This window comes from Diceros bicornis, chromosome 8, assembly GCF_020826845.1.
Source record: "Diceros bicornis minor isolate mBicDic1 chromosome 8, mDicBic1.mat.cur, whole genome shotgun sequence".
NCBI classification, from domain to species: domain Eukaryota; kingdom Metazoa; phylum Chordata; class Mammalia; order Perissodactyla; family Rhinocerotidae; genus Diceros; species Diceros bicornis.
In genome coordinates, this window is record NC_080747.1 from 39,754,394 (window position 1) to 39,780,381 (window position 25,988).

The 25,988-nt window shown below is 34.3% G+C and overlaps 1 protein-coding gene across 5 annotated transcripts in view; it reads left to right on the forward strand.

Annotated features, from left to right (window-relative positions):
- The window catches only part of SLAIN2 (SLAIN motif family member 2), an 81,639-nt gene that overhangs the window by 38,901 nt on the left and 16,750 nt on the right, over nt 1-25,988 (forward strand). For 2 of the 5 annotated variants that reach the window (XM_058547019.1, XM_058547016.1), the window contains 4 exons: nt 374-535; nt 3,316-3,675; nt 4,123-4,260; nt 14,077-14,154. In XM_058547019.1, the coding sequence (XP_058403002.1) occupies nt 374-535; nt 3,316-3,675; nt 4,123-4,260; nt 14,077-14,154 (738 nt within the window). Of the gene's footprint in view, nt 1-373; nt 536-3,315; nt 3,676-4,122; nt 4,261-11,743; nt 11,901-14,076; nt 14,155-15,601; nt 16,292-25,988 lie in introns of those variants that run through there. The other 3 variants (XM_058547020.1, XM_058547021.1, XM_058547018.1) reach the window with 3 other exon arrangements.

The window sequence follows — 25,988 nt, forward strand, 5'->3', positions numbered from 1 at the left end:
GAAAACACCACGTCATAAATTCATCTATTTATAGAGCAGTTTCATTGGTAATCTTGTAAAACTTGAAATCCTCTAACGTTTATTTATTGAACACTAACTACTTGCCAGGCACTGTGTTGAAAGCTTAATTGTTTCATAAGAGGATAGATAAGTTATAGTTAAAGGAAAATCTGTTTTGTATTTATGCCGTTACAGTAGGTGGAAGAGTCTCTTTATTCTTAATAAGGTCAATTTTTAATTTCAGTATTTGGGAATTTTATGAACAGAAAAGGCAGAATAACAACTGAATCAAAAGATGTAATATCAAGTTAATTGCAACAGATGTTTATTCAATTTTTCTTTCACCAAAGTTTGAATCTTTTTCTTTTTTAAGGTAATTTGAAAAGTTCAGCAGACAGAAATCCTCCACTCAGTCCTCAGTCCTCTATAGACAGTGAGTTAAGTGCTTCAGAATTAGATGAAGATTCAATTGGATCCAATTATAAGCTAAATGATGTAACTGATGTGCAGATTCTAGCTCGGATGCAGGAAGAAAGTAAGTATTTTAGTTGTTAAACTTGAGGTATTTCATTACTGCATAATTTTGTTGTGGGTATTAAATATGTGTTAAAGTGTTGTGGAACGGTACTGTCGTAAGAATAGAAATGTGAAAATTTCAGAGGCTTATTCAACACATGGACTCGTTGGTTCATTAACTTTGTTTTCAGAGTCTATTTTATGTAGAACACTTTACTGTGTGAGAAGCAAAGAAAGGCAGGTTATGCCCTGCTTCTATGACTAGTAATCATACCCTGCGTGGTCTCTGCACTGGCACTCACTAGTGTAGTTGTTACTCTATTATGCTGTGTTTTCTTAGTGTAGATCAGTGTCTCTCAACTGTTTTTCATTATCGCCCCCCACTAAGGATCCTTTTTAGACTTTTTTTTTCTTTTTGCCCACCATCCTCCCCCATGAAATTTTAATGCCACAGATATACTCTATATCTCTTTATGTACTGTGTGGGCCACGAACTATTATGATATCAAAGATTTTTTCACACCCTATGAACCGATTTTTGCCCCCATGGGGGCAAATATCACCTCTCTTAGAATGTATGGTATAGACTATAAAAAAGACCTTTATGAGAAAATTGGAATCGTGATGTTAAATTAAACACAGCATGAGATGCTTTGCAAAGTGGTCCTTGCAGTGTTTTAGGTCGCAGACACCTTTGAGAATCCAATAAAAATGCTATCCCGTGTCATCCCCAAGATGTACATATGCACAAAATTTTTCATACCATTTCAAGGTTTCCTGAATGCCCTGGCTGTCATCTGAATGTAAGATGGTGGTGACAGTATTATTATTGCCTGTACATTTTATTGTAAGATGCCATGGGCTTAACTGTAAAGTAAGTAATCTCTCTAAAGTGATCCCTATAACCTTTACAATGAAAAGATCCTTGAAGCACACATTTTAGAGTCTCAACAATTGACTAAGGGTAATGGAGTATTGCTATCGTTTAGTTCAAAAACTTTCTGTTTTAGGCCTTTTCTTTCATGTGAATATGTAGTAAGTTAATCAAGCTATAACATTTATTAAGAAACTGCAGAATGTTTCTTACTCTGCTGATTCATTTCCCATTTTCACACAGCTTCTCTTAGAAAGAAAGACTCGGTGCTTGCTTTATTTATCTTTAGCCCTAGAAACTAGTAACATGGTACCCTTTTCTTCTGTAATTTCGTATAACGCCTCACTGAGACTGTGTTATCAGTTAGTGAGGGGTTAGTTGTTGTTGTGGATGTGAAAGGATAATGAAGAATGCTGCTTAACTGTACCTTAGAGTAAACTCACTCATTTATTCTTTGAACTCTGACTTCGTAGACCCCAGTATTTTGTTAGAAACTCAACCAGCCATTTGCTGTAGCTTTCCTATTGTGTTTTGGTACCAAATAACAGAAAGTTTAGCCTTACTTTAATCCTTTCTAAGCCGTCTGCATGCACAAATATTTCTTTTCCTGGTGAATTAAAAAGAAGATGCTAAAAATATGTGTGATACCTCCATGAAAATGCCAGCTTTTTTTTTTTTTTCTTTAAAGAGAATGATTTTCCTTTTTACAACATTTTTTCTTGAGAGTTTTGGTAACAGAAATGTAGAATTACAGATTTGGGCTGTTGACTGGTTAAGCCCCCTCATTTTTAAGGTGAGAAACACACAATCCCATGGTGAATGTGGCTTCCCTTAGGATCCCCTTGTTAGTGGAGACCTTGCATCAAGATCTGGATTTTTCTTTTCTAAGATAGTGCACTTTTCACAGATCTGTTGTCTTTTGTTAGGATGACGTTAGTGCTGTGTTTATTATAACGATATAACAAGACGCTACATAACTTGTTGGTTGCTACAGTGGTTCCCAAACCTGACTGAAGGCCTAGATGGGCCCCAGGAATCTGTACCTTTACAGATACCCTGGTGTGATTCTCATCCACTACTTTGGGGGAACCATATTGATAGCACCCTCTGTGTATGAATATGTAACTTAAAAGTTGGAAATACTGCTCTATAACAGATCTTTTAGACTAGACTGCCAATAGTTAGCAGAACTTGCTCAAAATATTATCTAAATGCTATACTTTTTTTGAATTGTAATTTTTTTCCTTGTTGAATATGTATCGACATTTGTTTTTGTTCTAGAAGTTTTTATACTATTTGAATGGCTCCTAAGGTTACTTGAGTGTTTCTGGAGGTATCAAGATACATAGGAGACTCCTTTGAAAATTCTTACTTGATGGCTTAGAATTTAAGCTTGTTTTGTTGAAAGCTCTTGGGTTATAAAATAATTAAAATTTCATTTATGCCCAACTATTGAATTCCTAAGGGTGGGATAGAAGTTTCATCATCTTCACAAATAAGATTAATCCAAGGGTTCAGATCCAGGGAGTTTATTTACTCACTGCTGTATTCTTTTCACTGATTGGGCAGTAATTGTTTTCTGTCAATATTCCTTTAATGTTAATCTCAAATTTGGATTACTGTCTTTAGGAGTAGAAATATTTTTAAATTTATGGTTCTACTTGTAATATAGATTTTAGATTCAAGAAGAAATGTTGAAATTGGGCAAAGGCTTATAGAATTTCATTCAATTTAAAAATAACCTTTTAGATGTGATTTATGCATCCTTATATGGGAGGATGTCTAAGATGATTCAGGTGAAAAGGGAGTTTTCCTTTATACCCTATTTGAATTTCTCAATGATAATCTTTTGGTTTTAAACCTTAGAAGTATTTAAATGTTTAAAAATGTAACTAAAGAAGTAAAATAACATTCATTATTGTCAGGTCTCCGGCAGGAGTATGCAGCCACCGCATCTCGGCGCAGTTCTGGTTCATCTTGCAATTCAACAAGACGGGGTACTTTTAGTGATCAGGAACTTGATGCGCAGAGTTTAGATGATGAAGATGACAATATGCATCATGCAGTATACCCTGCTGTTAACAGGTTCTCACCATCACCACGCAATTCACCTCGACCATCACCTAAGCAGTCACCCAGAAATTCACCTCGTTCACGATCTCCTGCTCGGGGAATAGAATATAGTAGAGTGTCCCCACAGCCTATGATTAGCCGCTTACAGCAACCTCGCCTTTCACTTCAAGGCCATCCCACGGATTTACAGACAAGCAATGTTAAAAATGAAGGTAATTAGAATGTTTCTGGAAAAAAAATTGTCCTTCATATTTCAGTATGAAAGTAACACAATTTTTACCACCGTTTTGTATTTCAGATAAGTAGATCAAGAATTCGGTTTAACACTTTATTAATAGTGAATCAATACAAAAATAAAGGAGGAAGTGAATTTAATTTTACTTGATTATGTTAGTTTTGCTTTGTTCTACACATGAAGTGATCTGTATGTAGATTTTGATTTAAATAAATAATTTGTGGTTCTTTTTAAAGGTTCTCTTATTCTACCCTTTTATAGAATCTAGGTTGTTTGTTTTCATAAGACATATACTTCTGGTTAGTTCTTCTAAAATACACAGAACGCTTAAATAAAGAATTTGATTTTGAATGCTAATTAATATTTTAATTTTCTCCATCTGAGAAAATGGTTTTGTTTTTTTTTATTAAAATTCTATTGTCAGAAAAACTAAGACGCAGTCTTCCAAACCTGTCCCGAACATCTAATACACAAGTTGACTCAGTGAAAAGCAGCAGAAGTGACTCAAATTTCCAAGTGCCAAATGGAGGAATACCTCGCATGCAGCCTCAGGCTTCAGCCAGTAAGTATCTTTCATGTATTAATTATGTAAATGAAAATGAAAATTATAGATATTTTGTGCTGAATAGCTGTATTAAACTATATCTGTAGTACAATATAATGATTATTAGTTGCTATAAGATAATCATACCTATATTAAAATTTAAAATCTGTCCCTATAAGATACCCAATTGTATCAATACCTATATCTATATGAAACTGTGTTCTCTCCAGTATTTTAAAATAAGCAAAGTCTAGCTATTTAATATATAAATATTTATTTCTTAAAAACCTCACATTCTGCAATACTGCACATTAAAAACGACAGGATTTTGGGGGAAATAGTCCTAGAACAGACCACTTAAAATCTAAGTAACTTTCTTACTAGAGCATTAATAAAAACAATGATCCTATAAAAATGCTAGCACAATTTAAGGCAGGTTAAATTCTTAAGGAATAAAATAAATACTCCAACAAATATAGAACTTGATTTAAAAAAACATTGAAGGTAACTTGATGGAAAAGGTTGAGACTGTTGTATTAAGGAGACATATGCAACATAAACAAAGATCAGAGAGAATCGTGCAGAAAGAACTTCTGAGACCAAGTGGCCAAACTGAGCCAAGAAGTGATATGGGAGTAGATGGCACTTGTGTACTTTACTGTACAAAGTGATTAAAAAAGAATTGAACACTTTCCAAAAAGTATTGCTTATTAACTAAGATGGATGTGAGCATGTAGTCAAACCAATTTTAAACAAACTATCACAGTTATTTGTCTAGCCTTAGAAATGCTGAATATGTAAACCTTGTGTCCCACAGCTTACATCACTCCTGTAGTCTGATTGACTCAGTTCTTTTGTAGCATGTTACCATTAATGTTGAAGTGGTCGCTGTGATGTGTTCCTTCATTTCCTCAAAGCTGTGAGGAAGAGGTGATACATACATGAGATTATTGACCGTCTGTTCATTTATAACTTGTTTATTGAGTAATACAACTTTGAAAGCATTCCATTCTTTTTTAATTCCCTGCTCTCTTCCTTGGCTCTATTGTGTTTAGCTGACTTTGTGTACTTTGTATTAAGCTGCTGTTACTTGGTAGCTCAAAAATCAACAGGCCGGGAAAAAATACATTTGAACCAAAATGATTTTTGTGATAATATTGATAAATTTTCCTTCGTTACCAGTTGCATATGATATTATTGATATTACAGAAACTCACATTATACTGTACTATACAGGCATAATCCTATTTAATCCTCAGAACAATTCTATGAAGTAGGTACAGTTATTAACACATTTTACAAATTAGGAAATTTAAGCTTTGAGTGGTTAAATAACTTATCTGTGATCATACAGCTTATAAGTGGCAAGTTAGGGTCCAAACCCATGTTGATCCTGCTCAAGAGCCCAAGTCCACCCGGGGAGATTTGTCACAGCCATGGTTTAGTACTAAGACGTAAAAATTATTCAGAAATATTATTTCTGTTTTTTCTAAGATAAACTCTAGAATTTAAGGTACTGTGGAAAATTGTTACCTAGAGATTTGTGTACCTCATTTTTTCAGCTGGATATATACAAAAACATGTTTTTGTACTGAATTAAATTTTAAACTTAGTATTCCAGGTCTTGTGAACTGTGTAATTAAGAGTGCCATTATGATACTCATAATGGTACTCACAACTGGTATAGAAAAGAGGGATTCACAAAACTTTAAAAACGAAAGTAAAGATACATTTTGAAGTCTGAGATGCCCTGAGATGGTGAGTGATAGGTTTTGTGCCTTGAAACCTCCAAATTAAGTTAATTTGACACTTGAGAATATCCCATTTCTGTTCCTCCCTTCCCCCAAGTGTACCCACCCCACCTGGGTATGCTGGCTGGAAACAAAAAGCAATCCACAATGTTAATATAACAGGAAAGAAAATTTTATATCATTAAGAAGATGAAGTAATAAAACTCATGTATATTATAAGCTACACTTTTACAGCCTATGCACAGATAATCCAAAACATCATTTGTACTTGGCTTTCAAAGGTGCTTTTATACTTAGTTTGAATTGTTAAGTTCTGAATTTCTCAAAACTTTGTCTCTCGTGTTGTATCTCCAAACAGCTTCCCAGCTCTTTGATAAATCCAGCTAGATCTAGATCCTCTTGACCTCACTCTGTTATTGTCAGTACTAACTTGTTACTCAGGGTTGTTCCCTCATGCCCTCATACATGCTCTTTATTTGAACTATTCTAGCATCTCAAAGCTGTACAGAAATGAAAAATAATTTTTCACAAAAGTAGAAGAAAAAAGAAAAGGTTGAGAACCTAGGATAAAAATGTTAATAATAGAAAAATATATTGTCCGTATCCTAAACTTTATGATAAGTAGCTTGCCTTCTCTAGTGGTAACATTACCGTTATATAATCACCTGCTGATTCCCTAGAATTTTTTTCTGTAAGTGAATTATTTTTCCTTTTTTGCCGTAAGTTGATAATTAAGGAAAATATATAGGGAAACATAATGAGATTCTAATCACTAATTTACTTATAAGTGGAAAATATGTATACAGTTTCATAATGGTGTATTTCAATATTTGAATAATGTACAGGCAGAAGAGAAAGTAGAGTACCATCTTTTTTTTTTAAGTTGCATATACTTATTTTGGTATTTGTAGCTGTGGTGAAGCTTTTTTATACTTAAAATGTCACAAACATTTATTTTAGTGTAGAATCACACTATTCACAAAAATGTATTTGGAAAGTAGTAAATCCAGAATATTAGCAAGTTTTAAGCTTACTATTGTTTGTTTTATAAAAATATTTAAAGCTTTTTGTTTAAAGTTAATATATTGTGAAGGAAAATGTTAATCTATTTTTCTTAAAATTTTGCATATATCTGATACATAAAAATATATATATGTGTTCTTTTAATTAGTGTTATTTGTATATATATGTATACTGTTTTCATAGTAGCTTTTTTATTTTCATATATAATTATGTTCAAATATTACAATAGCAAGTTTTATACATTTTATACATAAATTAGTATTTTTTTATTTTTTGTATAAACCAGTTGGTATAATAGATCTTGCATTTTGAGTTTTTTAAAGTATTTATTTTTCCATCTCTTAAGTGGTAAAGCTTTGGTTCTTACTTGCTGGTCTGCATGAACCTAACTTTGCAAGGTTGCTGTTATTTCCACCTAAGGGACCACTTCTTTTGCCTTCTTACTATGCCAATCACTATTTTTATATGCTTATTTGCTGTGGCTGCATTATTGTGGATGCTGGCATTCAAATATGAATATTATATGAGAGTTCTAATATATTTTCATTTTTATAGCTATCACCAATTTTCAACTTTATTTGGAAAGTGTGAGGAACTTAAAAAGTTTAAGAAAACCAGAGCATTACAGAGGTCATGGATACATGTCGTTTTCTCAGTTTCTCCAGTTAAAAAAAGGAATGTTTATCAGGGGTAGAGTTTTTAGAAAGACTAGTGCCTTGCTTTCTAAGACAACTAGAGCACAGGTTTAGTAGGAAGTTTAGTTTTCAGAAAAATAAAGGAATTTTTGGTTGAGAAATAAGGAAAGAGAAAGGAGAAAAACCTAAGACAATTTACTGGTTTAAAAAAAGTAATAATACTCAAACTTTGGTTAGTATTTTTAAATGTTTACTTTAACATGTATTATCTCATTTGAATCTCACAACAACCCATTTCTTATCTTGAGAGAGAGCAGAGAGCCGTATAAATTATGTGTACGATTTCATATAACTAGAAAAGTGGCAAAACCACGCCAAATTACTCCCAACTCTTCCCTGAGTCTCCTGATTTCCTCCCAATCATTGTTTGAATTACATCATGCTGACCTAACTGCAAATGAGTAGGCATCTTGGAAAATATTCTTGGATGACTATTGGAGCATGATTTGAGATAAAAACTTTGTGAATTACCACAAGAGAATAAAATAATTCAGTGTAATATTTATCCATTTGTTTACATTTAGCCAAATGAAAGAATATTTTTGCATAGGATACAGAGTATACTCCCAGAAAGAATGTATATAGGATCAATATTTTACTCTGGACCTCTCACTGAGGAGGTAGTGTCCAGGGCAGTTGTCAGCTTATGCATAGGGAGACTGCACTGAGGCCCACGGGGAAGGAATTCTCATCCAGATTTTCTTTGGAACCAAAGCACTAAAAGGTTACACTTGAATTTTGCATAATTATGAAACATAAATTGAAATAAGTCATGATAAATCTATATAATGGGCTAATGTAAGAATGAATGAAATATTTGTAGAACTTCTGTTTAAAGATAAGTAGCGCAGTGATGTTGGGTCAATTATCTAATCATGAAGAGATTTTTTAAATGTAGTTTTTCTGGCCCTTCTGGAAATTTTGATTGAATACCTCTGGGATGAGGACCCAGCATCTCTCTTTTTTAGAAGTATCTCAGCTGATTCTGGGGCACATTCAAGTTTGAGAACCCCTGGATTAGACCTCAACTGGGGAGGATCTTGAAGGCTTAGTTTAGATCTCTGGATTTTATACAACAGTCAGTGACTTATGTGTTCCTTAATTTTTCAACAGGTATTTATTGGGTGTGTGTTATGTTCCAAGCACTGGGAGTGTAAATGTAAATGAGACAGCTTACGCCCTTCAGTAGCAGGGAGTGATAGGTAGGAACTTCTCTGGGAACAGAGGAGATGCATTAAATTCAGCAGTGTGAAGAGGTTTTCAGGAAAGATATTGAAAGATATCTCAGCCAGCTCAACAGGAGCTTATGAGTTGCTACATGAAGAAAGAAAGTACAGATTTTCCTGACAGTGGGATCAGTAATGAAGTCTTAAGAATAGCACCCTGGTTATAGTAGTTTTGTATGACTAAAGTGTAGAGTGCAGGATGGTTAGTGGGTGCAGTGATGAAGGATGAAAGATATTGGTAGGGAACAGATTGTGGGAGTTTTTTAATATCATATTAAAGAGTTTGGATTTCATCCTGTAAGAGTGGGGAACCATGGTAGGCTCTTAATCAAGGTTACTTCTTAGAAAATTCAATCTGGTAGCAATATGGAGAAGGGATTAAAGTTGAGGATCGACTAGAAATCACATGGAAGGCTGGTATAATCCAGGCAAGAAATAAAGATCTGAACAAAGGCAGTAGTGCAGGTGGTGATAAGATCTGGATGAATTTTAAAAAATAAAGTGGAAGATATGTGACTTGGTAACACTGAGAAGATTGGAGCTGGAGAGGGAGAGAGGATTGAAGGATGACTCTGAATGAGAATTTGTAAGAAATAAAAGGTTTGAGACCAAAATGTTGTGGTAGGGGGGCGGGGACAAGGAACATTTTACCTGGCAGTAATTAACTTGCATTTGTAGTGGCTTATGCTTACGTAGTATTTGGCATCTAGAGAAGATTATTCTTAATGTCTCCCGCCATATGACAAAATTACGTTCAATAATAATCATGAAAAGGAATGAATTATAGCAATAATGGCCAGGAAAAAAATGCACAGTGAAAATATTCTTTTATTGACCTTTCTATTTTATAACTGTGTCAATAAAAAATAATAAAATCATTATGATACCATGAAAATAGATAAGCGGTTAATACTTTTAAATTACATTAGTCATTTTTTTAAAAAGGAAAAATATACTTTTACATATTGGTCTGTCACAGTATGAGTATTACAGCTTTAGCTTTTACAGATTTGTCAATAATTTCTTCAGAATTGATCTTCTTTGAGTATTGAGGCTCAATACACACTACAGCCAGATTTATCAATTTATCTTCACTAATATCAATTGAAGAACAGTCTTCGACTTTTTGTTGTTGTTGTTGTTGAGGAAGATTGGCCCAGAACTAACATCTGTTGCCAGTATTCCTCTTTTTGCTTGAGGAAGATTGTCCCTGACCTAATGTCTATGCCAGTCTTCCTCTATTTTGTATGTGGGACACTGCCACAGCATGGCTTGACGAATGGTGTGTAGGTCCCTGCCCAGGATCCAAACCTGCGAACCCCCGGCTGCTGAAGTAGACCACATGAACTTAACCACTATGCCACCAGGCCAGCCCCAGTCTTCAGTTTTTAATTCTGAAAGGTTTTGATAGTTTTTTTTCCTTGAATCAACTGCTATACAAATAGGAAAAATCTTCAACATAAGGATAAGTTTGGCAGAGATACATAAAATCCATTTTACAATGAATTCCAGTAATTGCCATACTGTCTATGTTTTTGTTCCTTTGGGGATCAAATCTGATGATTTATAAATCTCTTTACAGTTGAAAAATTTTAAATACATACTCAAAGTCACATATAATGACAGAATTGAAGTAACTCACATTGTTTCATTGATTTTATGATCACTGTACCATCAGTGTTTATTTCTAATCTGTCTATTTAAATATAGGAATATATTATTGTAACGGGTTGGAGGCACATACTCTGCTGAAGTGAGCTTGATTTCAAATTGCTACGAACTTACTCTTGAAAAAAACATGCAGCTGAATCCACCTGTGTCGGGGAGACAATATAATGGGAAGTTATCCTAATTATCTTTCATGTGAAATGCAATGTTTATTAAAGAATAGGTATTAAAATGTGCCAATTTAAAGCTAATATATATGTTATTAAAACTCAGCAGTACCTACAGCAATTGTTTATAACTTAGGTCAACAAATTATTTTCTTCAGGGAGGAGCATTTTATTGCTGACGTTGATTATTATTGCTGGGACATGATAATAAAAAAACAGACCAAACTGGTTTTATTTTTGTTTCTGGATTCCCTGCAATAGTACACTCACTTATTGCCTGCGCTTGGGGGAGTGGAGGGCAGCGCTTTCGCCACTCTTCCCTTGATGTACATGAATGAAGTGAAAGGATTAGATGTAGGGAGATCCAAAAGGACACTGTTCTGGTCCAAAAATAGGGTGATGAAGGTCTGAATTAGGTATTTAGGAGACAGTGGGGATAGAAAGGAAGGGACAGATCTACAGAACTACAGGGATGAATAAAGGGAATTTAAAGTAAGAAAACTTGGAGCTAGAATGACTTGGAAAATGGTGGTATATGTTTAACAGAAATACAGAGATTTTTGGAGTTGGTTTGTGGAGGAAGACATTAACCTACATAATGGTAACGTGAGAGAATAATATTTTCACTGTACCATCTTTGCTTCTCACAGTGGGGTCTTGCTAATTTGAAATTATATAAATATTAAAAGAGAAACCACGGAAACCATAAATATTTTAAAACAGCTAACATTGAATTCTATTATTTTAGAAAGATTTGGAGACTTTCAGTTTAACTACTTACACTTTGTGATTTAAAAAATAATTTTTCTCTAGAAAACTGATCAAATTAAGATTGATAATTCAGATAAAAATTAAGGTTTTGTTCTTATTTGGGTAACATTTTGTGACTATGCGGTAGCTTATGAAAATCATTCATTTCATTCTGTCTGTATCAGGCAAAATTCGAGTATACTGTCTGATTCTATCTGCAGTTCAACTCTTTGAATTACCGTATGACAGATTTCACTTGTCGGAACAACGTCATTTATAGACATCACCTATGAGATTTGAGGGATAAGTAAGGTACGTTGGAGTCACCGCAGCTATTAATTTAAATAGGACTTTTGCAGGGCCGGCCCGGTGGCGCAAGCGGTTAAGTGCGCGTGCTCTGCTGCAGCGGCCTGGGTTTTGCCAGTTCGGATCCTGGGCGCACACCGACGCACCGCTTGGCAAGCCATGCTGTGGTGGCGTCCCATATAAAGTGGAGGAAGATGGGCACGGATATTAGCCCAGGGCCAGTCTTCCTCAGCAAAAAGAGGAAGATTGGCAGATGTTAGCACAGGGCTGATCTTCCTCACACAAAAATAAATAAATAAATAGGACCTTTCCTAAAACAGATGATTATAGATGATATTTGATATTAAGCCCTCATTAAAAAAATTTTAATGGTTAATAGATACTGTGGATTGCTAGCATACATACAGGTGGTAACCTATTGCTCTCCTTTTCTCCAATCACAGTGGCCTACTTTCTATTCTTCAAACATACTGGACACACTCCTACCTCAGGTCCTTGGCCATTGCTTTTCTTTCTGTCTAGAGTGCTTTCCTCAGATATCTATATGGCTCACTTCCTCTCTTCCTTCAGATCTTTATGCAAATATCATCTCAGGGAAATCTTTCCTGATCACCCCTATATATAATTGCAACTTAAATCTCCTACTTCCCGTCCCCATTTTCTATTCAGTTTTCTCCTTAGCAGCTTTCACCATCTAGCAGGCCATATATTTTACTCTTTGTTTATTGTCTATTTCTCCTTTCCTAGAATGTTAGTTCCATGAAAGTAGGAGCTTTGTCTGTCTAGTTGGTTAATGAATCCATTGTACCTAAAACAGCACCTGGAATAAAGTAGATAATTAACTATTTGAAAGAATGAAAGAAAGCAGGAATGAATGAATGAAAATATGAATGAGATGAAAGCATGTATGAATAAATATGTAAGTGAAGAATATTCAGTAATGATAGCATGCTGTATTTCTGTGGGAGAGATATGAGATAATGCATTATAAAATTGATTGTTTTAGGTGTGGAGAATTTTTTGCTTGTCTGCCTGGCATAAAGTATTATTTAGCTACAGTAATGTGTGGAGTCCTGTAAAATTTGAAATCAAATACATTTGTTACTTTTTAAAAATGTTTACTGTCAGTGAGAAAACTATAGTTTTTCAGTGTTGATAGGGTTAAGCAATAGAGCAAAACAAAAATTCTCCTTAATTCTCTTTGATGATATGTCAGATATCCCTTTATCAACCTAATGATTGTTTAAACTCTAGCCAGATTTATGGTTGTGGAATCTGGGTTTTTTTGCATATAAATTCGAGAGATATATGAAGTTCGATTTTCAAATCAGTAGAGTGAAGTTTTAGAGCCACTTAAATAGGTGACTACACTGGTAGATGTAGGATTCATCAGTTCGTTGGAGCCATAGTGAGCTTTAGCTCTGGTGGCTCTGGGCTGCTGCTTACATGCCCGTTTTGAGAGTTTCATTGCAGTTAATAGATTAAGAGTTTTGAAGAAAGCTTAGAATTCCTCATTGATCCCTTTAAGAAGCAGACGCTCTGACTTCTCTGAACCCCTCAACCCTACCAACACACACACACTCTCACACTCTCCTACCCTCCTACCCACCCCATATGCATATGTGCACAGCCCAGATATGTTGCTACGCAAAGTCTAAAGTACGAATTAGTTGTATTCTACAGCAAGATGATAGCGAACATATCAAAGCCACTAGGTTGTGACTCCCTTGAGGACCTGCCTGGTTCTGAGTTTTCTTCTCCTTTTTGAGTTTTGGGATTACTGTTTCATGTTAGGGCAATTCATCTAACAATAATTTGCTTTGCCGAAGTCCGCTTTTTTGCATTAAACAAGTACCACATTTATTTTATTCTATACTGTGTGCTTGTGTTCATCACTTTTACTTAATTAGCTTTGTATTCTTTGCATCCTGTAGCATGTTTGCTGGTGGTTTGTTTTCTCTTTGATATTTTGATCAGTTTACATACTGTGGATTTTTTTCATCTAGAAGAAACTATTTCTTAAAGTATGCACTTTGCACTAAGATTTCTATCTCCTTTCCTTTGCAACTTAATGCACTAAGCATCACTTTAAAATTCCTCTGCTTCTAGGATTCTAACAAATTTTCAGCTTATGATTTCTATTCCTTGATAAATTTTCAAGTTTGTATTAAAATATTCAAGTTTACAGAAGCTTTAGCCTTTATCTTGTCCTTCCAGGCAAATATTACAGTTCCTTATTTTTCAACAGCTTCGCAAAGGCTGAAAAATTTGCCTCGTACTTCCCTCAAAGCCAAACAGTTGCTTCAAACTTCATCTACAAAAAGAGGTAACTACAGCCTCTTACTAAGTTTTAAATTTCAGCAATGGTTAAGTTAGTTAAATCTTATACATTTTGGCCTACTGAGCCAGTGATGTCTGTAGGGCACGTTTTAGTCTTCTTTTTCTTAAATAAAGTAAAATAACGTGGATTCATTCTCTGTTACTTGGATAAATGCAGAAGAAGTTCATTTTCTACAGAGGTATGTATTGGATTGCTATTCTGAAAGGAGTAAATGATATATAGCATTTAATATTAGAGCATTTATCATTTTTCCTACCAACCTAAGACTAAAGATCATTGTTTTAACTTAACGTTAGATGAACTAATAAATGCTTGAAAATGAACCAAATGTCAGACATTCTGTATATAATGTTTTTTTCTTCTGACTTTGATTTTTGGCTTTATTTATTTGTAGGATGAAATGGCAGTACTTTCCTATTAGAAGTTGGTTGACATTAAGTCACAAATTGTTATGGTTAACTGATAATGTTTGGAATATTTACAGAGTGGTAGCTTCTGTAAGAACTGAGAGTTGAAGAAATATATGAAGGTTGGACATCAAAGCTATCATATTGGTTCCAAGAGATTGGATATGTGGGCAGCTAGAAAGAAGTAGAACTGGGAGAAATACTGTGGGATTGGATAGACCAGCAATAATAAGAATGAATAGAATCCTCAGAGGAAATGGGATGGAACAAACATAAGCAATGAGGAAAAATATTTCCCGTATCCAGGACATGGAGATTTCCTGATAGCTTAAGAACTCAATAAACAACAAAGATATATAAGGAGGATAAAGCACTAAAGGACATTATGTGGAAAGAGGAGGTTTAAGATTTGATTTGTTGAAAAAAAGATTTTGTTAATATGGTTACAAAAGTACTGAAATAGATATTTTAGCAAGTTCGTTAATACAGATGTTTTAGCAATGATTTGGTGGATTAAATATAATTTAAGGAAATAGTTTTAGATAATAGAATCTGAAGGAAAGAGACTAGTCAAATAGAAAAGTAGGATATGTGAATGTTTGTGTTTTGAATATCGGAAGTTGATCATAGGCCTCTGATACAGATGTCTTGGTGCCATTGTCAGAAATAATAGACTGGATAGATTATGTTCTGTTGATGGAGAACAAAGTGACTTATTAGGGATCATTATAGAAAAGGATTCTTATAGAAATTTTTTGAGGACTTCAGGCTTCTTTTTTGAGACGTCTGGATATTTTTGAGTACTTCTAGGAGTGGGAGGTAGGTCAGAACAGATGATCATAAAAAGATTGTGGTGTCTAACACAAGGCAAGAGATTACTATACTATAATTAAAAAGTAGAGGATTTTAAGTTTATATAAATTTTATTTGTTGTATGCCTCTGTAAGCTGCTTCATAATGTTTTTTGGAATCAGGTAGGTTTAAATAATTTTAAATTTTTACTTAGATTTTATGTTGTTTATTAGGTCAAGAAGATCATAACTTCCAGCTTTTTATTTTTAATTTGCCTATGAAGGTTCCATTATTTTTGTGACTCCAGGCACCAAACTGCCCACCCTCCATGATAAGACGACAGGAAAACCCAATCTCATAATTCCTGGTGCCTCTAGCTGTCTAGTTGACTTAGTAAAGAGAGAGAAGTTTATAAGTGTGTATATTTGGTTTTCTTCTGTTTTGTTTCATTTTGTTTAATTTCTTACTTATTTAACTTAATCCAGACTCTCATATTTTCTGATTGGTATTGTGACTTGGGGATGATCATTTTACACTACAAGTTCTGAACCAATTGAAAAATGGACACAAGTATACAGTAAAATTTAAAATATCAGTAATTACTGCTAAAGCTGAATTGGAGAATGCCTCTTGGATTCAAGGCCAAAATGGATTTTCTAATTTCCCCTCATCTCCAGACTTTAAGAGAGAGGGATCTGCATTGGACTGTGGAATCCTCTGCCATCATAGGGTACCTTTGGCACGTTAGGTCATTAGTCAAGAGTAGGCACATTAGTAGAGAAACATGGACTAGATAGTAAATTGTCACATAAATCAATTGTCCCAGCCTGGGGATGAGCCTATAACATTTCCTAGAAAGCTGATGTACTTATTTTAAGAGCTCACAGGATCAGGGGAAGAGGAAGAAAATGTTTCAGTTAACAACTGGAAATATGGTCACTTTGATTTTAATTGCATTTGGTAGTACCTGGAGTTTGAAGATGAGAAGAGAAGTAATCTCTGTGTTACCTGGCACCAAGAGACACACCATAAACATTTGTTAAATGAACACAATCTTTCGCACTCACACTCAAGAAAGGCTGGACACATTCTTCTTTGTATTTTCTGCTTGCAAGGTTTTTGTGTTTCTTTAGCCCATCCTTCTCTTTGAGAAAAAGAATCCATTATGTTTTTTTAAGGTTTCCTGGAAGTGACTGCTTACACAAACTGCTTTGACAGAGAGAGATCATTCAGGGGCTAGCCCCATGGCGTAGTGATTAAGTCCAGCGCACTCAGATTTGGCGGCCTGGGTTCAGATCTCAGGCGCAGACCTACACCACTCATCAGCCATGCTGTGGTGATGACCCACATACAAAATAGAGGAAGATTGGCGACAGATGTTAGCTCAGAGCAAATCTTCCTCAAGCAAAAAGAGAAAGATTGGCGACAGATGTTAGCTCAGGGCTAATATTCCTCAGCGAAAAAAAAAAAAATTATTCATTCAGTTGTTGGGAACTCAGTGAAGTGGAAGTAAATAGGGTAGAGACCTCACCAAGTCAGGGGAAGAAAATGCAGACTACTTAGAAAAAGTGAATGTAGAGATCAGGACAAATTAAAATGTAGAAATGTACTTTTATTTAGGAGGAAAGAGGCAACTAAGAAGGAGTTAGTGATGATAGTTGTCTAATACTGCTTTAATTCACTATATTTTGAGATATTCAAGGTGAGATAAACAAGTTTATAAGAGGTCTTATTGATTTGAGTTTAAAATGCTGTTTGATATCAGACTATCTGAAAATGGAGAACCCAGGAGTTTTGTTGTTACCCTGGATCCAAAGTTTAAAATTTCTTGTGTTCCTCTTTCTGTCAACAAGTATTTACTGAATCTGTATCAGAAACAGGATACACTCATTATATCCTTTCCTTTTTTTTTTTTTCCTCTATTCGAGCCCTTCTTTACTTTTTCTTCTATTATAGTTATGGTCGAAGCCAGCCTCTGCCATATATAGAGTTTTTAGATACAGTTGAAATGATAGGAATTGCTTCCCTTCCCATGACTTTTTTATGTAAAATTGGGAATGGGAAAGGAGAGAGCATGAGGGCTGTTCTTGGGGCTCCCTCCAAACACACAAATTCCTGTTGGACCATTTCATGTTGTTTGATAATTGAATAGATTTTATTTACATTTAGACTTGGTAAGGTTTTTATGATTTTCCAAGATCTTTTTTTCCTCTTTAGTTAACTCTTGACCACATCTATCAATTTCCTTTCCTGAGTAAGTCCTGGATCAAAATTTTCTCCTCTCTGAAATTTGCGACTTGATTTTCCAGATTAAATACTGACTGCATTTTAGAATGTTCAAGTTACAGCTATAAGGTCTTTAAAGATCACCTGATTCCAAATAACCTCGTTATATTTTTTATTCCTCCATAGCCCCAAGTTTATAGGGAAGACAGAATGCTGCTGCTATTAGAGGAAACAATTTTTGCAACGTAATCCTCTCTAGTTTTCCCTCAACTTATACATTAACCTTGTTAAAAGTATTTTTCTCCATATCTTGAGATTGTAGAACTTTTTGATTTGTCCTTTCATAGATTCTAGTGCATTTATCTAAGAATTTAAGGACTAATAAATTTAAAAGGATTTCTAATTTATAAATCTGTTTTTTAAACGTTGTTATTTTAAAATACAACACATTCAGAAAACCGTATAATACATAGCTAGCTTAATGAATTCTTGTTAAGTCAACCTCCTTGTAACCACCATCCATATCAGGAGACTAGAATTTGCTACCTCGGACACTCTCCTCCTGTCTGTTTCCAAACACAATCCTCTCTTGATGCCCCTCCCCTGAGGGCAACTATTCTTCTGAATTTTTATAGCAATCACTTCCTTACTTCTCTGTATGATTTTTATCATCCAAGTAATGAAACTATAGTTTTACTTCTTTAATATATGTCTTTTTGAGTTTCTCTTAGTTTATGGTTTTCCTCCAGCTCTTTGCTCTCTCTTGTTTGTTGAAGAAACCACAAGATCATTTGTCCTGTAGATGTTCACACAGGCTGGATTTTGCGGATATCTTTTCTATGGTGTCATTTAGCAGGTTCCTCTGTATTTCCTTTAAATTGGTAGTCAGATCTAGACACTTAATTAGATTCAGTTTTGTTATTTTTGGCAAGACTACTTTATAGGTGGTGATGCTTCTTCAGCCAAAGGTGCATCACATCTTTTTTGTCATGGTAGCAGTCATTGATGCTTAATGCCTATATCCTTACTTTATAGGTACTGCAGAACTGGATTATTCCAGTTCTAACATTCCTTGTTTGTTTGTCAAAATACTTGTATAAAGAGAAACTTTTCCTAATTCTTTGGTCACCCAGCAGTACACTTTTATTAGGAAATTCAGAATAAATGCTTGTTCTTTCCTTTTATTTACCAGTTTACAAAATAAAAAATTGGCAACCTAGCATCCTCCAAAGGCGACCAATATTTTTCTTAAATATACATCATTATGGACTTAGAGATTTAAACATTTTTTATATGTTTTGATCCATTCTGGATAATTTCCCAACTTTGGCAGAAGCTTCTTTGAGTTGGCTTTCTAGTCTTTTTGACACAACCCTAGTAGTCTTTGATAACTTCTCGCTAACTGGTGTGACAAGATAGGCTCATCTTATACATTTCCTGCCACAGACCTGGATTTTGTTATTTCTTCAAAAAGTCCTGGTTTCTTTTGGTAAGAATTGGTATTTTATTTTATTTTATTTTTATTTTTGTGAGGAGGATCGGCCCTGAGCTAACATCTGCCAATCCTCCTCTTTTTGCTGAGGAAGACTGGCCCTGGGCTAATATCCATGCCCATCTTCCTCCACTTTTTATGGGACGCCGCCATAGCATGGCTTGCCAAGCGGTGCGTCGGTGCGCGCCCGGGATCCGAACCGGCAAACCCAGAGCCGCCGCAGCAGAGCACACGCACTTAACCGCCTGCGCCACCGAGCCGGCCCCGGAATTGGTATTTTAAAACCAAAATCTGAGTTTTTACCTATGCTCATTGTTACCGGTTGGTCATTGTTTCTAGGTCTTTTCGGTTACTAGAACTAGTAAATATATGTGTAGGTTTATGTTTGTGTATTTTTTAAGATTGAATGCTTTACTGAGTTCATGCTGATACTTCCTATTCAAATTCAGGGCTTGAGGGTAATTATTTAACCTCTTTTAATTTACATCTGTATCTCTTTTATCTTGCTCTGAGAATCCTATCCTTCAGCAACACACAGAATTAGAATATCATTTAATAATTTGTTTTATTCCATATTACAGAGAAAATCTTCTGGGGATAACATTAGCATAATACCATATAATATGATTATTGGAAACAGTTTATGAAACTTTTTGCACGTGCTCACTCCTTTTTTTTTTTTCTAGTTATGCTGTATCTACATTGTCAGGTGAAATAGCTATTACTCTCCTTTATATGCCTTATTTAGTCTTAGCCCTACATTTAAATATACATTTGATGCTTAGCACCAGTCTGTATGTTATTGTCTCATCAGTCATTTTTCTTGTCTGAATTTCATTCTGTGGTAGATTCTTTAAGCAGGCGTTATGGGAACAACATCCATTCCCTCAGTTTTTGCATGTTGATGACAGCTTGTCTGCTGTTTTTGTATTTGAAAGTCGTGAGCCAGATATGAGATCTTGGGCTCACATTTTCTTTCTTTGAGTATCTTAGATATATTAGTCGATTTTTGTCAGGAATAAGAAATTGTTTCTGTTAAAATCGTTTGGTCGTTTTATATGGATGTCCAAAGAATGTTTTCTTTTAAAGTTAAATAATTTATGAGAATATGTCTTAGTATTGGTCATTCTGAGTTGATTTTCCCAGGTATGTGGTGTGTTCTTTCAATATGGAGTTGTAAACATTTAAAAATTTTAGACAAGTTCTTTTGAATTATAGTTTTTAATATTCTGTTCTCTTGCTTTAATTTTCTTTTTTGTGGGGACTCCTGTTGTACACACGTTGGATGTTCTTTGCATGTTTTCTGTATCTGTTGACTTCTCTTGAATTCTTTTCATCTTTGTTCATTTCTTGTTCTATACAGTTTCTTTTCATTGTCTGTTTCTCTTAAAGCATAATCTATTGCGTATGGTGACTCTTGTGTTCCTTCTGTCTTTCGTTTTAAAAGGATTTATTTTATGTGTGATTCTTTGCTATGTTCCATCGCCTCCTTTTTGACTGCTTCCCATTCTGATTTATGATGGTCTTTCATATCTTGTATCATTTTCTTGAATGTTTTTAGAATTTGAACTATTAGATTATAATTTTCATCTTTTTTTGTATGTTCATGGTAGACATGATTTCTGGCAAGGTTCTGTCATTACAAATGTTATTCTCTGGGGCCAGCACAGTGGCATAGTGGTTAAGTTCATGTGCTCTGCTTCAGTGGCTCGAGGTTCGCAGGTTTGGATCCCAGGTGCGGACTGATGCACCACTCATCAAGCCATGCTGTGGCAGCATCCCATATACAAAATAGAGGAAGATGGGCACAGATGTTAACTCAGAGCTAATCTTCCTCAGCAAAAAGAGGAAGATTGGCAGAGGTTAGCTCAGGGCCAGTCTTTCTCACAAAAAAAAGAAAGAAAGAAAGAAATGATATTCTGTTCCTTTCTCTTTTTTTCTTATAATAACTTTATGTGGGATTTGGCCCCAACTCTTTTCTATTGCTCATTTTTCAGTGAAATGGGTTTTTCTAAACATTTAGTAAGGGAGCTTGATATAAGATTTTCTAATTTTATGGCTCTAGAGCTCCCTCTGGCGTTTTGGGGGACTGTTAAAAAATATGGCTGCTTATTTTCTGAGATTTCTTGCCTTTGTTCACTCTCTCCTACTTCTAGAATTCATTCTTTTAAAATGTACAACTCAGAGCCAGCTGTGGTGGTCTAGTGGTTAAGATTCGGCACTCTTGCTGCCACAGCCCAGGTTGGTTTCCCAGTCGTGGAACCACATCACCCATCTGTCAGTTGTCATACTGTGGTGGTGGCTCACATAGAGAACTAAACTAACAACTAGGATACACAACCATGCACTGAAGCTTTAAATTAAATAAATAAAAAAAATGTACAACTCATTGTTTTTTAGTGTATTCACAGAATTGAGCAACTACTACCACTGTCTGATTTTAGAGATTTTCATCACCCCCATAAGAAACATCATACCCATTAACAGTCGCTCTCTATTCCCCACTCCTTCCAGTCCCACTAATCTTTCTGTCTGTATGGATTTGCCTGTGCTGGACATTTCATATAAATGGAATCATACAATATGTGATCCTTGTGACTGGCTTCTTTCACTTAGCATAATGTTTCTAAAGTTCATCATATTGTAGTATATATTAGTACTTTGTTGCCAAATAATATTCCATTGTATGGGTATACCACATTTTGTTTATCCACGCGTCAGTTGGTAGACATTCAAGTTGTTTCCACTTTTTCCCTGTTGTGAATAATGCTGCTAGTGCTGCAGATGTTTGCTGGTAGCTTATTTATTTATATCTATCAATCTTTTTGTATGTATGGAAGAAAAGCTAGTGAAGCCCATTCCCAGAGGTTTCTTCTGCTGCTGTGGTTTAATAAATCCTCTCTTGATAACTGTATGCTTACAAAAATAATGGTGAGTCATGTACACTAAAGGAAGAAGAAATCAAAGGTTTCTATGCCTCATTGTTATTTTTTTATGATTACTTGTCAGCCATTACAAATTTAGTATGCCATGGTGTCATATCTTATGAAACCTGCCTAGGATAGTAGCCCCACAGATAAACTTTCTGAGTCTAGTTGAAAACTAAAATGGTGAAAATAACATTTTAATTTCTACTCCCAAAGTTATTTCTCTTTTGGTCCCCAGTAAAGAATACTAATCAGGGAATCAGGACTTGAACTTGTTTCAAGTCCTGACTTCCCTGTTTGTTTGCTCAATTGATCTCTGTGGTTGCAGCAATTTTCCTTCTCTGTACAGTAAAAAGGTTGGAATAGATAGTCACTAGTAACTGTTTTTAACTTTAAAGAATCCTTTTGAAGGGTTCTTTAACTCTGTAATGAGAGAACCATATTTACTTCATCTCTGTAGTCTTTAATAACCAGAACTTATTTTTATAAGTCCTTATTATGTCAGCAACCTGTTACTGTCATTGATGGTGCATAGACCATTGAGTAACTGGGATGATGTAACTTAATATAATAAGGAATAGTTGACAAGCAAGTATTTTTGTCCTTATTCTTTATTTGTTAAATAATTGAATGGCATATGTATTTTAATGTTTTTCTCCCCATTAGACATGGTGGCCAGTGTTTGGTAATGTGTGCAAACTATGTATTTGTTGGATATTTACATATTTTTTTAAATTATGCAATTAATGTAATTTATAGTTTGGACACCTCATTATGAAGACAACCGCTTGAAGTGTCTAATTTTTATATTGCTAGATACGTGTGGGATATATTATTTAGAAAACGTTTTATATTCAGTGAATAATTATAAAGCTAAAAACAGTATATTAATTTACTCAGTTTCTCCATTTTAGAGTTGTTTGAAGTGCCTGCTGAATTATATAAATCTTAATAGAAAACAAACCATTTTTATTAAATGCTTATTAAAAGACAAAAATGAATATTTTAAAAGTGTGAATCCTCATATCACCCACCATTCCATTTGAGAGATAAGTTAACTTAGACACCAAGGTTAGCATTCTTAGTCATATGTCAGTTTTATAAATAGAGTTCTAATTCTTGCTCAGAGCAGATAACACTTCTTCATTTTATGCCTTGATTCAAGTGTAATTCTTGGTATCCAAAATGAGTAAAGAGAAATTATAACCTACTGTCGTAATTAATTTGGGCAATAGAGCCTAATTTACTTAATCCCTATATTTTAGTTAATTTATACAGACAGCCTAGGAAACTGTCCTCAGTGGCATTGTTGAGTATCTTTCCAGAGAACTCAGCTGCAGCAAGGTGAAAGGCACCATATTCCTTAGGTATGGAAGGCACAGATATGATATACTTTGCAATTTGTTAATGTTTTACATTTTACCAATAATTTACATGCATATTACTCATTTGATCTTTGCAGCTAACCTATGATATTTGATGAGATTTGTTTTATTAGATTTACATCTAAATATTTCTTTTCTCTTTTTGGGGGGCAGTGCAAATGGTATTGCATTTTTTGTTTTGATTTACGTACATTCATTGCTGGTATATAGAAATACAGTTGATTTCTGTATATTAATCTTCCACCCTGTGACTTTACTGGACTCACTTAATATTTCTAGAAGTTGTTTTTTCAGTAGATTCCTTGGGATTTGCTATGTAAACAATCATGGAGAGAGTTTCTTTCTTTCTAATCTAAATGTCTTTTATTTCCTTTTCTTGCTTATTGCACTGGCTAGAACTTGCAGCACTATGTTGAATAAAAGTGGTGAGAGCATATATCTTGCCTTGTTTCTGATCTTAGAGGGGAAGCATTCAGTCTTTCACCATTAAGTGTAATGTTAGCTGTAGATTTTTTGTAGATGCTCTTTATCAAGTTGAAGTTCCCCCATTCCTGTTTTTCTGAGAATTTTTATCATGAATATGTGTTGAATTTTGTCAGATGCTTTTTTGCATTAATAAATATCATCCTGTGATTTTTCTTCTTTAGCTTGTTGTTGTGGTGGATTACATTGACTTTTGAAATCTTGAACCAACTGGATTAAATCCCACATGACCATGATATCTAATTATTTTTTATATATCACTGAGTTCTATTTGTTAATATTTTGTTAAGGAGTTTTATGTCTATATTCATGGTGGTTATTGGTCTGTAGTTTTCTTTTTTGATACTATCTTTTTCTGGTTTTAGTATCAGGGTAACACTAGCTTCATAAAATGAATTGGGATGTGTTCCCTCCTCTTCTATTTTCTGTAGAGAGTATGTAGAATTGATGTTAATTCTTCTTTTAACATTTGGTAGAATTTCCCAATGAGACCATCTGGGCCTGGAGATTTCTTTTTTGGAGGGTTTTTGAATTATGAAATCAATTTTCTTAATAATTCTATGGCCATTCAACTTATCTATTACATATCAAATGAGTTGTGGTACTTTGTGCATTTTGAGGAAATTGGTCCATTTCATCTAAGTTGTCAAATTAATGTGTGTAGAATCGTTCATAGTACTCCCTTATGATCCTTCTGATGTCTTCAGGGTCTGCAGTGATATCCCATTTCATTACTGATATTGGTAATTTGTGTTTTCTCTCTTGTTTTTCTTTGTCAGGCTTGTCAATTTGATTGTCCTTTTGAAAAAACCAGCTCTTTGTTTCACTGATTTTTCTCTGTTTTCTATTTTCAATTTCATTGATTTCTGCTCTTTATTACTTTTTTCTGCTTGCTTTGAGTTTATTTGACTCTATTTTTTATAGGTTTTTGAAGTAGAAACTTAGATTATTGACTTAAGACTTTTTCTTCTTCCTAATTATGACCCACAGATTTTGATATTTTGTATTGTAATTTTTATTTCAGTTCCATGTATTTTTAAATTTCTATTGAGAAGTGTGTTGTTTAGTTTTCAAGTGATTTTCCTGTTATCTGTTTGTTATCTTTTAGTTATTGATTTCTAATTTGATTGTATTATGATCAGAGGAAGTATTCTTTATAATTTCAGTTATTTTTAAATTGTCGAAGTTTGCTTTATGGCCTACAGTCTGTCTTGGTGTATATTCTGTGGGCACTTGAGAAGAAAGTATATTCTGCTGTTGTTGAGTGGACTGTTCTATAGATGTCAGTTAGATCCTATAGGTGATGGTGGTGTTGAATTCTTCTATATCCTTGCTGATTTTCTATCTAGTTATATCAGTTGTTGGGATGGGGATGTTGAAGTTTCCAACTATAATTGTGGATTTGTGTATTTCTCATTTCATTTCTATAAGTTTTTCCTTCACATATTTACAGCTCTTTTGTTTAGTACATACACATTTAGGGTTGTTATGTCTTCTTGGTAGTTTGACCATGTTATCATTATGTATTATCGTTTGTCCCTGGTAATTTTCTTTTAAATTATGTGATAATAGTATAGCCACTCTTGCTTTCCTTTTGTATTATTTGCCTGATGTATCTTTTTCCATCCCTTTGCTTTCCACCTCCCTGTATTGTTATATTTGAAGTGAGTTTATTGTAGACAGTGTAAGGTTAGGTCATGTTTTTTAATGCACTCTGCCAAATCTCTGTCTTATAAATGGTATAGGTAGACCATTTACATTTCCTGTAATTATTGATATGCCTACATCTGCCATTTTATTTGTTGTTTTCTGTTTGTTTTTTCTGTTTTTCATTTCTCTATTTTCTTTTTCCTGCCTTCCTGTGGGTTACTTGAACATGCTTTAGAATTCCATTTTGACTTACCCATAGTGTTTTTGAGTGTATGTATTTGCACAGTTATTGTAGTGGTTGCATTATATTACACTATGTATACATAACTTATCACATATGTATATATACATATCACAGTCTGTTGGTGTCATCATTCTACCAGTTCAAGTCAAGTATATAAACCTTACCTTTCTTCATGTCCCTTTACCTTGCCCCATTTATAATTGTCTTAAATAT